The sequence below is a fragment of the Pituophis catenifer genome, unplaced genomic scaffold (assembly GCF_029215685.1).
Source record: "Pituophis catenifer annectens isolate HBS135680 unplaced genomic scaffold, rPitCat1.0.hap2 SCAF_3, whole genome shotgun sequence".
NCBI classification, from domain to species: domain Eukaryota; kingdom Metazoa; phylum Chordata; class Lepidosauria; order Squamata; family Colubridae; genus Pituophis; species Pituophis catenifer.
Window position 1 is genome coordinate 96,731,346 of NW_027256883.1, and position 17,485 is coordinate 96,748,830.

Sequence of the window (17,485 nt, forward strand, 5' to 3'; positions counted from 1 at the left end):
ATAACCAAGCTTATCAAATATGTAGCGGGCCGGGTCGCTGAGAGGCCGAGGAGTGAGGTCGGCACGGGCCCTCTCCAGGAGTGTCGGAGAGGGTTGCCTGGGAAGTCTGCGGGGGTCTCGGGCCGGCTGGACAAAGGGGGCGAGAGCCGGAGTGGCGGAGCCGAAGGGAGTTGGAGGTGGCTCGCTGGCTCGGGTCTTACTCCACTGGTCCGATGGCGATGATGAGACCTGCTGTACCCAGGGGATAACAAAGGGACCACCTCTGCTCTCTGCTGGTTGCTGCTGGGACTACAAGCTGGAACGACATCGGCTGTGTTTATTGTTTTTTTTTTTTTTTTGCTGGGCACGCCCCGGGCATGAGGGGTTTTTGGGGTATTAACCCTATATGACTTCTCTACCCCCCCCCCCGAGAGGGTTGTTGAATCCTGGGCCCCTTAGTTCCATCTGGGGACCCTGCCCAGGACTAGCGATCAGTGAGCTGGGACTTGGACTTGGACAGCTGGGAAGGCGCTGGTTTTTCCCCCCCATGGAACTGGCTTGTCTTGGGTGGGGATTCCCACTGCCGTGAGAGGGCAGTTGTGGTTTTATGACATCAAACCGGCCATGCGGGGTGGGAGCTCTGAAATGGCTGAGAATACCACCGGACAGAACTCCCAGTGGACTCCGGGATGCCGTCGTGGTGAGAGGACGACGGTGGTTACCAGCTAGGCCTCTCAGGTGTTGTGAGAGGACGCCTGGGCGAGGAAGTTCCCGATGTTTGGGAGAAGCTTAGCCAGTTCCTAGCCCACTATTAATATCTTCTGTTTGCCATTCTTCGCACCCTCTTCTATGGTTGTCTATGGTTCCACGATTATATTCAAGATCGGACTTATGGGCTTTAAGGAATACCCCCCATTCCTGGAAGTGGCCCACTGGCCTGGCTAAGAAATACCTCAAAGACGGGTCCTGGGATCCCGAGAGGTGGCATGGAGGTGTTGGGGATTTTAAGAGCTCTTTGTATGCATTTTTAATTCGTTTTTTAAGGGGTGGGAGGGAGAATGTAACGACCGGGGTGGGTCTGGGGGGTAACCCACAGGTGTCGGGGGGGCGGGGGGGCTAATTCCTATATTGGGGAGGGCGTTTCCATCGGCATTGTGGGTGGGAGGGGCAGATACGGCGGGAGCAGGGGGCAATATCGTGTTAGGGGAGGGCGCACTCGCTGTCTGCGGGCGATTGCGTGCTCTGGCCCTCAATGCTCGTCTTGCACCCCAGGTTGTTCAGATCCTCAGGCCCGGGGCCTTCGGTTAATGTTGTGCAATGCCAGGTCGGTGGTAAATAAAGCCCTCCTCATTTGTGATCTGGTTCAGGAAGGGGGTGCGGACCTGGTAGGTATTACGGAGACCTGGTTGGGCCAGGAGGGGGGGGTCCCCCTCGTTGAGATGTGCCCTCCGGGCTTCTATGCATTTCATCAGCTGAGGTCCCAGGGGAGGGGTGGGGGCTGGCGGTTCTGGTAAAGGAAGGTCTCGCCCCAAGGGAGGCCACTGTACCTCAGATAGACGGATGTGAGTCCCTCCTTGTGAAGTGGGGACAAGGGAGGCAGATGGGCTTGCTGATTACGTACCTGGCTCCCTGCCACGTCAGCAGCCCTGCCCGAGCTCCTCAATGTGATTGCCAAGGTGGCGATGGAGACCCCCAGGCTTATGGTCATGGGGGACTTTAACCTGCCGTCTGTCGGCGAAGCGTCTGAGGCGGCTCGGGAGTTCATGGCTTCCATGAAGGCCATGGACCTGACCCAATTAATTCATGGACCCACTCACATGGGAGGACACACTCTGGACTTGATTTTTGTCTCTGGACAGTGGATGAATGATCTTGAGATAGGGGAGTTAGTGACTGAGCCCTTGTCATGGTCGGATCATTCCCTTCTTAGGCTTGACTTTCTAACCGCCACACCCCGCCGCAGGGAGGCGGAACAGACCAGATGGTTCCGCCCCAGGCGCCTGATGGATTCCGGATGGAGCTTGGGCCATTTCCTGAGGCTCTGACTCATGGCTCGGCTGAGGAGCTGGTGGCCGCCTGGGATAGGGCGGCCGCTGACGCTTTGGACCGAGTCGTACCTGTGCGGCCTCTGACCTGTCGCCGAGTCTACCTGGCTCCTTGGTTCTCCGAGGAGCTGAGGGAGATGAAGTGCCGGAAAAGATGCCTAGAGAGCAGTTAGAGATCTAGTCGCTCCGAACCTGACCGAACACTGGTAAGATCTCATATTAAGACTTATCTAGTGGCGATAAAAGCGGCAAAATGTAACTATTTTTCCGCTCTTATCGCATCGGCAGATAATCGCCCGGCCGCCCTATTTAGGGTGACCCACTCCCTCCTCCATCTGGGAGTGCGGGAGGACCCCTTGCAGGGTCGTGCTGAGGATTTTGTTCAGTATCTGCATGATAAAATCACTCAGATTTGGGAAGGCTTAGTCTCTGACTGGGTAGGTACAGACGGGATGATGGATGCCGGTCTTGAGACTGTTATTTGGGAGGAGTTCGACCCTGTTGCTCCCGAGGATGTGGACAGGATACTCAGGCGGCTGAACGCAACCACATGTTTATTGGACCTGTGTCCCTCCTGGTTGGTGCTGGCCTCCGAGGAGGTTACGCGAGGCTGGCTCCAGGGGATTATCAATGCTTCCTTGAGTGAGGGTGTTTTGCCATCCGCCTTGAAAGAGGCGGTGGTGAGGCCCCTCCTCAAGAAGCCTGCTCTGGATCCGGCTGTTTTGGCTAACTATCGTCCAGTCTCCAACCTTCCCTTCTTGGCGGTGGTGGCGCGACAGCTTCCTGGGTACCTGGATGAAGCTGTCTATCTGGATCCGCTCCAGTCCGGCTTCAGGCCTGGGCACAGCACGGAAATGGCATTAGTCACGTTGGCGGATGATCTCTGGAGGGCTCGGGATAGGGGTTGCTCCTCTATCCTGGTCCTGTTAGATCTCTCAGCGGCTTTTGATACCATCGACCATGGTATCCTGCTGCGCCGGTTGGAGGGGTTGGGAGTGGGGGGCACCGTCCTGCGATGGTTCTCCTCCTATCTCTCCGACCGGTCGCAGTCGGTGTTGGCAGGGGGGCAGAGGTTGACCTCGAGGCCTCTCATCTGTGGAGTGCCGCAGGGATCGGTCCTCTTGCCCCTTCTGTTCAACATTTATGTGAAGCCGCTGGGTGAGATCATCCGTGGCTTTGGGGTGGAGTTCCATCAGTACGCTGATGATACTCAGCTGTACATCTCCCCCCCCAGGCCATCCCTTGAAGTGATATCCTGGTGCCTGGAGGCCGTGCGGATCTGGATGGGGAGTAACAGGCTTTGACTCAACCCTTCCAAGACCGAGTGGCTGTGGCTTCCGGCGTCCCGATATAGCCAGCTGGTGCCATCGCTGGCTATTGGGGGTGAGTTATTGGCCCCCACGGATAGGGCTCACAACTTGGGCGTCCTCCTGGATGCACGGCTGTCTTTAGAAGAACATATGATGGCCGTGGCCAGGGGGGCTTTTTATCAGGTCCGCCTGATTCGCCAGTTGCATCCCTTTCTGGATCGGGACTCCTTATGCACAGTCACTCGGCACTCGTCACTTCCTGCCTGGACTACCGCAATGCTCTCTACATGGGGCTCCCCTTGAGGAGCACCTGGAGGTTCCAACTGGTGCAGAATGCGGCCACGCAGGGGATTATGGGAGCGAGGGGGCGCTCCCATGTGACACCTCTCCTGCGTGAGCTGCATTGGCTTCCAGTTGTCTTCCGGGTGCGCTTCAAGGTGTTGGTTACCACCTTTAAAGCGCTCCATTTGCAGGACCGCCTTCTGCCGCCGATAGCCTCCCACCGACCAGTACGCGCCCACAGAGAGGGACTCCTCAGGGTGCCGTCAGCCAGGCAATGTCGGCTGGCGATCCCCAGGGGGAGGGCCTTCTCTGTGGCAGCTCCTGCCCTCTGGAACGATTTGCCCCCGGAGATACGAAGGATATTGGATCTCCGGGTCTTTCGCCGTGCCCTGAAAACTTTTCTTTTCCATCAAGCAGGGCTGGCGTGAACCCCCTCCCCCTTTTTTTAGTTTTTTAGTTTTAAATTATCATTGGGTTTTAATTGAATTGTTTTAAATTGGGCCAGTTATGTAATTCTTTTAACAATTTTAAATTTTGTATTGGCATGTGTTTTAGTTCTGGCTGTTCACCGCCCTGAGTCCACTAGGAGAAGGGCAGTATACAAATTGAAATAAATAAATAAATAATAAAATAAATATGTAGCATCCTCTAGCTTCTCTATCAAAGGTGCTCTGTCTGGAATCAACTATCTCTGTGTTTTCTTTTATAAAGAAAGTTCTTATAGATCCAGTCATAACATACAGTATGTTCTTGTATTTCTAATGCCCTGCCAAGCCTCCCCTCCCTAAATAGTGCTTCTCAGCATGGGTCATAGGCCCATGCCATATTTCCAACTAACAGTGATTTATGATGCAGTTATACAGAAGTATATGAATCTCAGGAGGCCATGAGAAAAAAAAAAGCCCTGGTCTAGATTGATAGACTCTTAGGTAATCTTCCACTAGGCTACTTCCTTTTTTGTGTCTCAGAATGAGGCACCTCAGTGTGTAGTACATGAAAGAATCACTGAAGGAATACAGTGTTGAATATTGCCTCTTTGGTTCAATTATTAGGCCTGAATAATTTTTTTCTTAAGATCAGTTTAAAATTCCTGTTATATGTAAAAAACACAGGATTAGGATAAGGTGACCAGTCATCCCGCTTTTGGCGGGACAGTCCCGCTTTTGAACAATTTGTCCCGCGGCATTTTAAAAAAGTCCCGATTTTGGGAAAGAATGCACCGCACAGTGGTGGGTTGCTCCCGGCTGCCTCCTGAGTCCGAGGGAAAAAAACTGTTTAAACTCTTGCCGCGGGGCTTCAAAGGGCCGTCCTACAGCTGATCAGTGTTAAAAGAAAACAAATGAGTAGACCGATGCCTGCAAAAATAGAAAAAACAGCCCCTTAAAGTTTCAGCATAGGTTAATTAGCACAAGTTGATTAGATCGGCTTCCCCACTCTCAGCTGATTTACTCTCAGCTGTTTTGCTCAGGGCTCTGTAGATGCTAGCTGCAGAGTGCTGGAGATTTTTTTCCCCTAACTATGCTGAAAAAGCGAAAGCGAAAGTAAAGAAGGGTCTTTGCTGCAGCGTGGCAAAATGAGGCAGAGAGAGATTTCTTTTTCTTTTTCGTCATCAAAAAAGGTAGGTGCAAAACTGCAAACAATGGGAAATTTAGGGCAAAAGAGGAGAGTTCAAGATTTTAAAACACAAAAGAAAAAAAGCTCTATTTAACTAGGGAATTGTAATAATTGAGATACTATTAATTGTATATTGTGTTGAAAGCAGGAATGGTTAAGTTGTGGTTTGGAGGAATATATGGGAGAAATTATTTGGTTTATTATTATTGGTAAATATAATTAATTGATTTGCAAGAAATTGGATTGCATGGAAATAATTGGAATATTCATGTTCATATTGATTAATATACAAAAAAGATAGTTATATAACTAATTGATTTATATTAAAATGTTGAATTTGTATTAAACAACTGTATTACATAATTACATAATTAAACAATGTGAGGATGGATATAAAAATAGATGACAATGGGAAGGGGTATAATATAGAATAGAAGGGAAAAATTGAATTTGATTAAGATTAGAGATGAGGATGAAGGGTAATATTGGTTTTTTTAAAAAAATAGATGAGGAATAAATATGGCAAAAAGGAAATACAGAAATTGTAAATTTAATTGAAATGACTAAACACTGTTTAAATTTGTGAACCAGCCAAATATTCTGTTCAAAGAAAATACATTGTATGTTTGTATGTGTGTTTCTAATTATTGCTATTTATTCATATTTGTTCTCTTTTATTCTTTAAAGTTTAACAATTCATTCTTTATCTTAATATCTTTATATTTGTTTGGGGTTGGCTTTCTTCCCTTTCATCTTTTTTTTTGTACAGCAATCTTTCTACTCAAACCTATCACCTCTCTCTTTTTTTTCGTTCTTACTTTCTCTTCCCCCCCTCTTCTTCTCCTCCCTACTTCCTCTTCCTTTCTCCTTCTCCTCCTCTCTTCCTCCCTCTTACCCTCACTCCTACTTTAATTTCCCTTCTCTTCCTTCATCCCTCTCTATTGCTGTATCCTTTTATGCATATGGACTATTCAGAGGGCTGAAAAAGTTATTTTTGACTGGTCTGTCCTCACACTTTTGACCAGTCCTCGAACTTACGACTGTCCTCACATTTTACATTTTTGCCCTATCTTGTCATCATGGTGAAGAGAAGCAGTTGTGAAATGAGTGACATGGTTGTTAAGAATGCTGCACGGGCATAAATGTGAGGATGGTCATAAGTATGAGGACCAGTCAAAAGTGCGAGGACCTGTCAGAAATGACTTTTTTCTATTCACATAGCCATGGCCACCTGGTCACATGACCAGCTAGCCACGCCCACCCAGTCACATGACCTCCAAGCCATGCCCACAAAATGGTTGGTGTCCCGCTTTACCAATGTTAAAATCTGGTCACCTTAGATTAGGATTAAGCCTATAAATACAAATGTAGAGTAAAAAAATAAGAAATAGTCTCCCTGCTGTACCCAGATCCTGAAAAACATCACCCTCTGAGCCAGTCAAACAAACAAAAACAAATCAGATCGTATGTCTCTGATCTATACCAACCCAAAAGAGCATCCAGAAGCCCTAAGATTTCTGGGATGGTGTTTTCAAATGTATAAGGTTGCAAGGTGTGGGGTGGGGTGTAAACCTGAATACTTATTTGTCATTTTAATTTATTTTTACATTAAACAGTGGGTGGGAGAAACACACTTATGTTTTTCAGTGATGCAATTTCTAGAATTTCTGAAGACTGAACAAGAGGGTGCATACAGCAATTTAGCAAGGGAGATGCAATACATCTATTTGAACTTCACATTCAGGAAAAAAGACTAGCTGTTACTGTCAGTAGTTTTGGCTTGTCAAATTGTGAAACTAAAGCAATTCATGCACTTTAAAAACTTGAGAAATTTAGCTAGAAGTGCTAAGATTTTCAGGATGTCTGAAACGAATTATAATTTGAATTCCACTCCACTCGCTAACTTTTAAAGTGTTTTCACACATCATGCTTATTTCTCCTTTGAGTTTCTCTCCTGCTGTTCTTGTAAATGTCAGATCATTATATAGAAGGAAAAGTGATATGCATTAGTTATGCAAATAAGCTATAGCTTTTACATTTCAAACTCTGTTAAAGGAACAGTTGCTTTTAACCTCAGATAAGAAAGTACCTGGAAACAATTGTGCTACATTTCAATCACAAAAGCCTTAACATGTTTATATTTCAATGGTCAAAATTACTAGGTATGGATTTCAATCCATACCTGACTCTTGAAATGTGAATGCATTAAGAAATTACAAATCTAGTCTTCATGTTCAGAAAGTAATTTGTTCTGCTTTTCAGTGAAACTGAAAAGCCATCAATACTCTATCTTCCTTATTTCTGTTTTGAAATCTATCTGCCCCATTTCAATTGCAATGTGCATTAGTTATCCATCTTTGCTATGATTTCTAATTTTTTATTTTTCAAAGTGGGGAGAATTCATTTAAAAAACAGCTGCCAAATTGTGCTATAAAAATTGATCTCGTTAGTATAATGTACATAATGATGGATTTAAAACAAAGGGAAACAGTTTCAGTAAACCTATTTAAGAATGTAGCAAATGTTAATTCTCAAATTGGTAAATATACTTGCCCTTACTGCAAAAAATACACATCATTAAGATATTGTGTAGATTTTTGCAAGTTTACCAGCCATAAATTTCAGATAAGAATAAAACTATTAAGAAAATAATATTTGCTATGATTTTCCTAGTCATTTAGCAGAGTTACTTGGACTGATCAAACTTCCATTTGAGAACTGGAAAATATTTCAATATTCAACCATTTCCAACAAAGATTCACAACTAAATCTTATTATTGATGATTCTGTTAAGTATATAGTTGTGATACTTTCACACAACAAAATATATTGCTTAATTGGAAAGAAATTTATCACTTTGCTTTGCAGTAAGTAAATAAAACAATATGTGTATATTTATACTGTATGAACCTTACAGAAGAATTACAGAAGAACACAAGACAATGTAAATCAAAATTTACTTAATTATAAGACATTGGGATAACACAATTGTTCATGTGATGTATCTGTGATATTTTTGACTGCATATCACAAATTATCATTCTATGATAAAAAATATAAAGTGCAAACCAGCACATGTGACATAATGTCATTCATGAGCATCACAGGAAATACATGGCTGGCAGAAAGTATGAAAAAAAGAAGAGACAGCATGGCAAAATAAGTTTATTGGCACAACAGTCAGCCTAGAAAGAAAGAGATTTTTAAATAAAGCGAAACAAGCATAAGTCAGGAATGAATGTCAAAAATCCTCAATTCAAAATAGCAAGTCAGAATGTTTTTGAATCAATAGCAATGTCAATCCGAGGCCACTTTCCACATTATGCTTTTCATTTACACAAGATTTGCTCCTGGGAAGGATTTATAATTTCCAGTCAAATTTATCTATTAAAAACAGATCTCACTGAATTCAGTGAGACATATTCCTATTTAAGCATGGCAAGTGTGGTAGTATAAATCTGATACACAAGCTGCTATTGGCACAATTAGTCTTTAATGTGTAAATTTTTGTCATATAGCATATAAAATAGGAAACTAGCATTCCTAGGAACAAAAATAAATCAAAGAAGTGGAAAAGTGGTTTCCATCACAAAGAACACGATGATAATGCATGAAAAATATTATATTCTCATAGGTCAGTTTGGAATTAGCACTACTAAATGCTGTAGCAACTCTCCTGTAAGGATCGGGATGATTCCATCAGAGCCATCATCGTACACAGTTTGGTGGGGAGAGGGCACTACTGACTTTCTTTTCTTCTCTCCTACTCATCCACTAATTGTGCAAGTGGAAGCAGGAGGCTTCTGGGAGTCAAAACACTGCAATTCCTCCCTAATGTTCTCCTTCCAAATCTCAAATGGCTGGAAATCACCTTGCTGAATTTCAGCCGTTCAGAGGTGCAAGAACGATACCCACTGGCAGAAGGAACAGAAAATTTTAATCGGTGGAAATGGAAATGGTTGACTGAGCACTAATGATAAACAAATGTAATTCACCTTCATAAGGAAAAAGAGAAAAGCCCAGGGGCTAAGAAAGGCAGCACTGGTTCTATTCCCAGGAATGATTCCTGAACATAAACAAGCTTTGTTATCTGTGTGTGCATTTAGCTGTTGTTAATTAGTGTAAAAACGTTGATTTCCTCTTGAAACTAATAGTTTTTTAATTAGGAAACTATGAACTTCAATTTTCAGTTGGAAAAGAATAAGACATTTAGACCAGAATTGATGCCTCCTTATGCTGCAAATTTCTGCCAGATTTTGTTTTTTAAAGATAGTAATTCCAGTGGCATGGAATTATACAGAATAGGATAAAGGACAAATGAATAAAACATGCATTCAATGAATACATGAAAAGTGACTTAAAATTCATTCACTGACAATGTGTCTTCCCATCACTAGGTGCAATGTAGTAGCTATTCCAGGCATTGGATCCACCAATAAAACAGGTGCTGTAGGGGGCTATGTTTTCTAATAGTTCAATGTGTGGTGCTTGCAGCGGCCACATTACATTGGGTCACTTTGAAGACCATTGAGAGCACCATACATTAGAGAGTTGACTGGCCATCAAGTGGCAGTATTACTACTCCTGGAAGAAAGCCTATGAGAGGGATCAGGTGGGTCCCTTTAGGCTGCCCTTTTTTCTCTAGCTATTTGCTCTGCAGGACAATGTGTTGCACCTGGCATTTATGCATACAGCATTACTGAGAAAGTATTTCACATTATGCACAGGTGTTAAGAGGTAGCATTCTCCCATCCCATTGGAATAGTTATCACTGAAATTCAAATACATAGCAATTCTCCCTCATTAATGTAGCCAGTGACTCTTGGGCATGTATGGTTTTTGGCTTTTTCCCATTCATGAAGGCATGTGCACTTCTATGAACATTCCTATAGAAGTCTGAGGTTGTAAACTGCTGGATTATGTTCCTGCATTGGAGTTGGGGATATTCTTCATGTTCCTTCATGTAGAAGTCTATGTGTTTGGAAATCAAAGATTTAATATTGTACATCTTAAAGTACTTGCTATTTCTCCTGCCTTGCACTTGCATTCTGCATTCATTCAGTCTAATTTTCTGGAGAAAACATTGAGGGTATATATAACAGGGGTACTGCAATCTCCCCTTTCCCCTTTTACTAATAGAAAATCTTATGGAGGAAGAAGCAAATTGGAGCAATACAAATTCTGCTGATCCAAGTGGGGGGCGGGTGCTGCAATATTGTTTTGCTGCTAGGTCAATCTTTTTAAAAGAAATATTCTCAAACTAGCATGAAATTAAATGAGGTGCGAAGGAATGGTTGTAAATTTGACTTTGATTGGTTTTGTAGAATTGTTATAACTTTTTTTTAGTACAAATCTGTTCTTTACTAGGATTTCTATCCACTATTACAGTTATACAAGGCTGTGATTTTCCAAACTGACCTAGGTAATTTTTTTGATCTCCAAAAAGCACAGACTAAAATGGCACAAAAGTGCTACTGAGCCAGCACTTTACTTCTAGTCTCACTGAGCCCCATAGAAAAGTGCTGCAGTGCATCCAGGCAGAGTTATCTATATTTATATTAATATAGATAAACTGGTTTTTGACTGCACGTGTATACTGTATAGGCACATGTATATACATATACTGTACATATGCATATACATGATTCTTCCCCAAACTGTGCCAGAATAAGAGATGAACAGCTGATATTCTTGGTCACCCCATAAAAACTGTAAAAACATAATGTGAAGAACTATGGTGTCTGTTTAACAAATGAATGGTTTGTTTCATACCCTTTAACTCTAATCCAAGATGCTCTGCCAATACAGAAAAAAGAAGAAAAAGAGAAGATAAATATATTTGTAAGAGAAGTTTCCAAATGTTAAAAGAAACATCAAGTATGTATTTAGAATAGCTTGCTTTTGGCTAATCAACATCCAAGGGGCAGTATCAAAAGAAAACAGTATTGTTAGCAAAAGTACAAAAATAGCACAGATACATAAACACAAGTCGAGAATCTTTCTACAGAGAGCTTTCTTTCTTGTTAAGTATTCTTTGACTCTATGCACCTTCAAAAAGGATTCAGAATAAATACCTCAGACTCTATATGAGCACAGAAACTCTTGGCTATTTACATAAGCAGCCCAACTTTTTTAGACTTCTATGTAGCCTTGAAAATAGCTGTTTTAATAGTCGGCTTCTTAATAGGATTCTTACAGTTACTGAGTCCTTTTTTCAGGCTTCCACATAAGCCTAAAAAAAGTGAAGCTGATATCAGCGGAGACATGCTGTGTTTGCATATTTCTTCTGAAACATTTTCAAATTAGTGCAGAGCCTTATTATTCTTGCAAATAATTTCTATGACATGCAGAAATAATAGTATAATTTAAACTAATTTGAAGCCAAATCAATCAATTTCTATTACAGTCATAGACCAGCTTTACAAATAAAAGCATTAAAAACAATAAGCCAATTATTATTTTGAAGCCAAAATTATAAGAAATTGGGTGTTATGAAAAATATATTATAAAGTCATTGAGACATAGTTGATCTTAAAAAGAGAACATTAATATTCCCCTTGAATTACAAGCAGCTCTAAAATCTATATGAAACCATTAGGTACGTTCATCTGTCATTTTGGGATCCAACAGATAGGCAGCATTACATCCCAATTCCAGACTACACAGGTAAAACTTTCAATGTACTGACCCCATTGTATTAAAAGTTCAGGTCTTGATGGGAAGGATCAGCCTTGGACTCAATTCTGACAAAACTGAGTGGCTGTGGCTGCTTGGCGCCCCTTAACAGGGAACATTTCAGCCATTGATCTTGGATGGGGTTGCTTCTTGGAGGTTTTCATAGGTCTGCAACTACTATCAATGAGCAAGTGGTAGCTCTGCGCAGATTCATCTTCCACCCCACTTGCATCCTTTCCTTGACTGGAAGGCTCTTAAGAAGGTCATTCATGCCCTAATCACTTCATGATTGGATATTGCAATGTACTCTATGTGAGGCTTCCCTTGAAGACCCTCATGAAGCTACGGCTATTCAAAATGCAGTGGTTCAAGCATTAATGGTCACTTCTCTTTATGCCCATGTTACAGTGTGTTTCAAACTGACCTGGTTGCCAATTGGCTTCCAGGTACAGTTCAAGGTGCTGGTTGTTACCTATAAAGCCCTTCATGGTTATCTGAGGAACTATCTATCTTCCATTGCTTCTTCCCACCCACTACATTCGGGCAAAGTATGTGTCCTCCAAGAATTCTCAATTGAAACTCATCTGATTAAAGCAAGAAAGCATGCCTTCTTTGCCCCATACTCTAAAACACCATGGCCTCAGAGATAGGGACAACACCCATTCTTCTGGGGCTCTGGAAAGCCCCTAAGGCCTGGCTCAGTTCCCAGGCTGGGGACAGTCTGTTGTTTTATTGGCAGGGCTGTTTTCAATCCATGCTGCCATGTCTTATTTCTTTTTTAAATTTTAATTGTATATTTGGATATTGTCAGTTGTTCAGAGTCTTATGAGTGGACATAATAAATTTAAATAAATAAATAGGAATTAGTAGATACAACATTTAAGCTTATCTCAGCTAAAATAATTGTGTAAATGCCTCAGCCTACAAATACCAGAGAGATAACAGAAAATTATAAATTCTAGATTACCCAATCCAATGCTCAATTCCCAAAAACAAATCTCTTTGAAAAGGCTAATTAAAACATCACAAAGAAGAGAGCAGCTTTGGAGTCTACATAACACTTCTACCGTGAAGTTAGGTGAAACAAAAGGGGAAAGAGGTGTAGGAGAGATTGAGAGAGAAGGAATGCTGCCGTTTATGTTTTTCTGTGTGGTGTATGTTGTATATGTGTGAGAAAAAAGAAATAGGAATGGTTCGAATAAACTTTTTTCTTGACTGCCATATTGTGTTATTTTTATGAATTTTTCTTTCATAGTATATGGTATTTAAAATACCATTTAAAATATGGTATTTTAAAACCATATTGTGATTTCAGTTATACCATGTAGTTTGTTTCACTTCCTCAAAAGATATCTGCCACATTAAGTTTTCAGATCTCTGCTAATTCCATTTGTTTTTTTATTTGAGAGAACCAGCCCACCTTAGAATACCCTCTTCTGATACTAACAATAGCCACACTGCTGCTTAGCACATTTTGTGAACCACTGGATAAATGCAACTGATAATAATAATACAGCTTATGCAAGCCTCATTGGGACAGTCATAAAGAAGGTAAATTGTGCTATTCTTTCCTGTCAAGAGTCTATCTAATTCATTTTATTTCAAAGTATAAAGAAATTTTAGAATTAAACCCCTCTGTTTTTTTTCCAAAATAAGATTAGAATTGTTTATAAATTTATTCATATATCAGAAATTTTGGAAATTATACGTTAGGAAAGTTTCCTTAACTTTTAAATCATGTGTACAGTAAACAGATTCTACAGACTCAAATAGCATGGGCCAATTAAAATTTACCTTTTAAGTTAATTTACCTAAAATTTGCCTTTCATTGCCCTTTATTAATTTTTAGATCTAGTTCTAATTTTCTGTTCTTAATATAGGAGAATTAAGTGCTGGATCTCAGTTTTCAAGGTGCAATTATCCCAAGCACTACTTTTTAAAAATTCCATGACAATTTATATAGAGAAAAATGTAACATTATATCTTCAACATAGTGTACAATATTCAGAAATTCTTTGTGCAGCCACCCCAGTTTGATAAAAAATGATTTCATTCTCCTATTTGATTTTTTTTTCAGTTGATAGATGCCCAATTATCCTTTTTATTAATACATATTCTGGAGAGATTGTTATTAGTCTGTCCAAGGGAAATTTCTAAGACTGGATAATGTGAAAACCTCCACTGATGGTCAACAGTGATGGACACTGATTGGGCTCTTCAGCTGAAAACAGTATGTGAAGCTTGCTTTATGAATCTCACTGCAAAGGAACATCATTCCCCCACAGATAAAACTCATCTCCACCTTTTTACTTTTCCAAAAGGCCCTGTATACATGCTTCTGTCAGCGGGCTTGGGGACTCTGCCTTGATATAACAGAGTAATAGAGTTGGAAAGGATCTTGGAGGTCTTCTGGTCCAACCTTCCGCTCAAGGAGGAGATTCTATACCATTTCAGACAAATGGTTGTCCAATCTCTTCTTAAAAACCTCCAGTGTTGGAGCACCCATAACTTCCGGAGGCAAGCCGTTCCACTGATTAATTGTTCTCATTGTCAGGTAATGTCTCCTCAGTTCTAGATTGATTTTCTCCTTGATTAGTTTCCATTCATTGCATATGGTTCCATACATATGAAGTTGATCTATATGGCATTGATCAAGTGGCTTGTTTGTGTTTGTCCATGATGGGGTGGCTTTTTGGCTTTTAATTGCTGTATGTCATGCTATATGTTGCCCAACTTGCTATCCAAGAGATTTATTCTGGGCAGTGTAAAATCCAGTAATCATAACATTTGTAAGAATGAAATGGTGCTTTTTACTTGTGCTTTTACTCAGTGCTGCTGATTCTGATTTTTAAAAATATTTTTGTTATGTAAAGTGTGAATTCCTACTAATCCTATTGATTAACAGCACTGTTTAAAATTTCTGGACCTAACCACACATATTATACCACTGAGTTGGGGGACATGATGGGAGCCTCCCCGAAGATTGTACTACATTTGGCAATCAGGCATCCCCTGGGCAACAGTGTTGTCACTGGCAAATCCTTTCAATCCAGAAGCACCTTTTGGTTAGCTTTGTAGATGCTTCCAACATGAATACAGAGATCCCACTAGGTTATATTATATAGTTATACATAAACAGCATCTCTAAATCACTAGAGCATATATTTTATTTCATAGGGCTGGAGGGACCTCAGGAATGCTGTGTTGTAATTGCTCTTGGAAGACTGCTGCTTTACAGGCTTCCTTATTCACAAGAGGATAAAAGTTATACTGAGATCTCAGGTTCCCACAATATTTGTTTTAAGATACCTATAAGAGCAACTAGTACTCTGCAGAACATTCAAATGAAATTAGAATAGTGTTTTTTTCTAAATCTTCCTGGCTTGGAAGGCAACACTGTTATTTTTGCTACTATTGCAAACTGTTATATTTAACAAGTAGTTAATCACATTTGTACAGAATGGGATTTCATATATCATGATTCTCATAATAATTTGTTTGGCATTTATACAAAGGTATTCAGATTTAATTATATTTGATGAAATTAGAAAAATTGTTAAATTGAAAATAGAGTATGTGGGGGACAAATGTATAAGGAACTTGAACTTCCCTGATGTTTCATAATTTGATAGAAATGTGTAAACAATAGAGGTGTTGATACAGAAGATCCCAAAATCTCTCCAGATGGCAAAAGATTACTTAGACTACGTGCAGGAATCTTCCAAATCTGTACATAAAATTCTGTTTGTCAGCTAATGCGCATGGGTATATAGTATGTGCTTAGTTTAACACTGCAGCAGTGACATTCATTATGCTTCAACCTAGTCTTCACTCTACTAAGATAATAGTCTGAAACTGAAGTCGAATTAGAGTTCAAGCCACTGAAGAAATTCTGGTGGAGGAAAATTGGAAGGTTCACTTTCTTTACATTTTTGTAAGAACAAGCCACACATTTGAACCATAAGCCATGGCTTCTGAACAAACACAAAGCCCTTTGTTTCATAATGAATTATACTTCTGGAAAAAGCTAACATCACAAACAATCTGATTTAATAAGTTTCTGTGCAATGGTAATAAGAAAGCTTCCATATAAGGATATCTACCTTTGAGATTACTCTAAGGTGCCTCCAGGTCTAACATATGAGGTGGATTAGTACAAAGTTGGCTCTACCTGTGGTCTTCATTCAAAATCCTCTGAGCTATCTAGGAGAATTTAGGCCACTTTACTTTAAACTTGGTCCAGTCTTTGCTAAACTTTTATTATGCCTGGACTATACATCACTATGGTAATGTTCAGAGTAGAACTGAACTTAATAACTCCTTAAACACACAGCAAAAGAATGAAGGCTCCAAATCATTTAAGTTTGCTTTAAAAATATCATACAGCTAAGACCAATCAGTGAAAGAGAGAAGTGGAAAGAGACATACTGGAAAAGCTGGCCATTGCGAAGTTCTGACACTGGTCCCCTGTGAATTCATTCGGACACCTAACGAAAGAAAGAAAACCAGAAAGAGAGAAACAGGATAGCATGACATCCAAACAGGCTGAAATGAGGTCCTTTCTGATGCCAACTGAGTTTCCTTTTAAGATTTCTCCTGGTGTGTGTTTTTGGCTGGTCCCTTACCTGTGTTCCCTAAACCTTAATTAAGATATTAACTGAAAAGAACACCCTCACTATGCAACTCTAAATTCAGTGTTGTACCCAGGAGGTTTTTAAGTAGTATGATGGTATAATTTTTGTCTTCAAACATACTTTGCTTAGGATCTGGCATGTACAATCGCAAAGGCAGTTTCTCCAAACATCTCTGTCCGAAGAATCCATTTGGACATCTGGAGGAGGAAAAGGGGACAAATCACAGAACAAGGCTGGCATCATCCTAGAGGCTATGGTTAGAAATAAAAGTGCACAGTAATTATTTCTGTTTTTTATTTTAAGCTTCTCATGTAAGACATCTTAATTTAATCTTTGCTGATTTCCATCTGCAATTATTCTCTCCATAATTTCTGAGTTTGTAAACCTTGTAAGTACCCACAATTTGCAGAATCTGTTTCAGCTGTGTGACTTGAGAAAATTGCCACTCTCTCAAGTCTAAGATTAAAATGAACCTGATTTCCAGAAAGGAAGTACTGGAACATGAAGTAGTGTTCAATGCTCTGTCCATTTTTTTTTAATTGAGGTCATCTGCAATGCACTCTTGGAACTGCCAGTTTTCCATTCATATTGTTTAAAGCTGGATTTCATATTGATATAATCAACTGACTAAGCAAAGTACATTATAGACAGATGGAAATATGTGAGGCTATCAGTGACACAGGAGACTTTCACACCACCACCATTTTCACTTCTCAACAACAACAATTTATTGCTACAGTCTTAGATCAGAGACCAGAACAGATAAAAGCACTCAGTATATATACACTTACAAGTTCTAGTATACAATAATAAATAACAGCTAAAAACTATAATAAAATCCAGTGTCAATTATACATGGTCTGATTATACAATAGTTGGAATCCCTAAACTGTATGGCCCATTGTAGGTTTCAACACTAAAAGGGAAATGACTAAGCAGTGCAAAG

General features: G+C 40.7%; 1 protein-coding gene across 1 annotated transcript in view; it reads right to left on the minus strand.

Annotated features, from left to right (window-relative positions):
* NRG2 (neuregulin 2) overlaps positions 1-17,485 on the minus strand; it is a 348,595-nt gene that overhangs the window by 19,494 nt on the left and 311,616 nt on the right. Inside the window, exons 5-6 of the mRNA XM_070939151.1 lie at positions 16,334-16,392; positions 11,003-11,026 (exon numbers count right to left, since the gene is read on the minus strand). Coding sequence (XP_070795252.1) covers positions 11,003-11,026; positions 16,334-16,392 — 83 coding nt within the window. The remainder of the gene's footprint in view (positions 1-11,002; positions 11,027-16,333; positions 16,393-17,485) is intronic.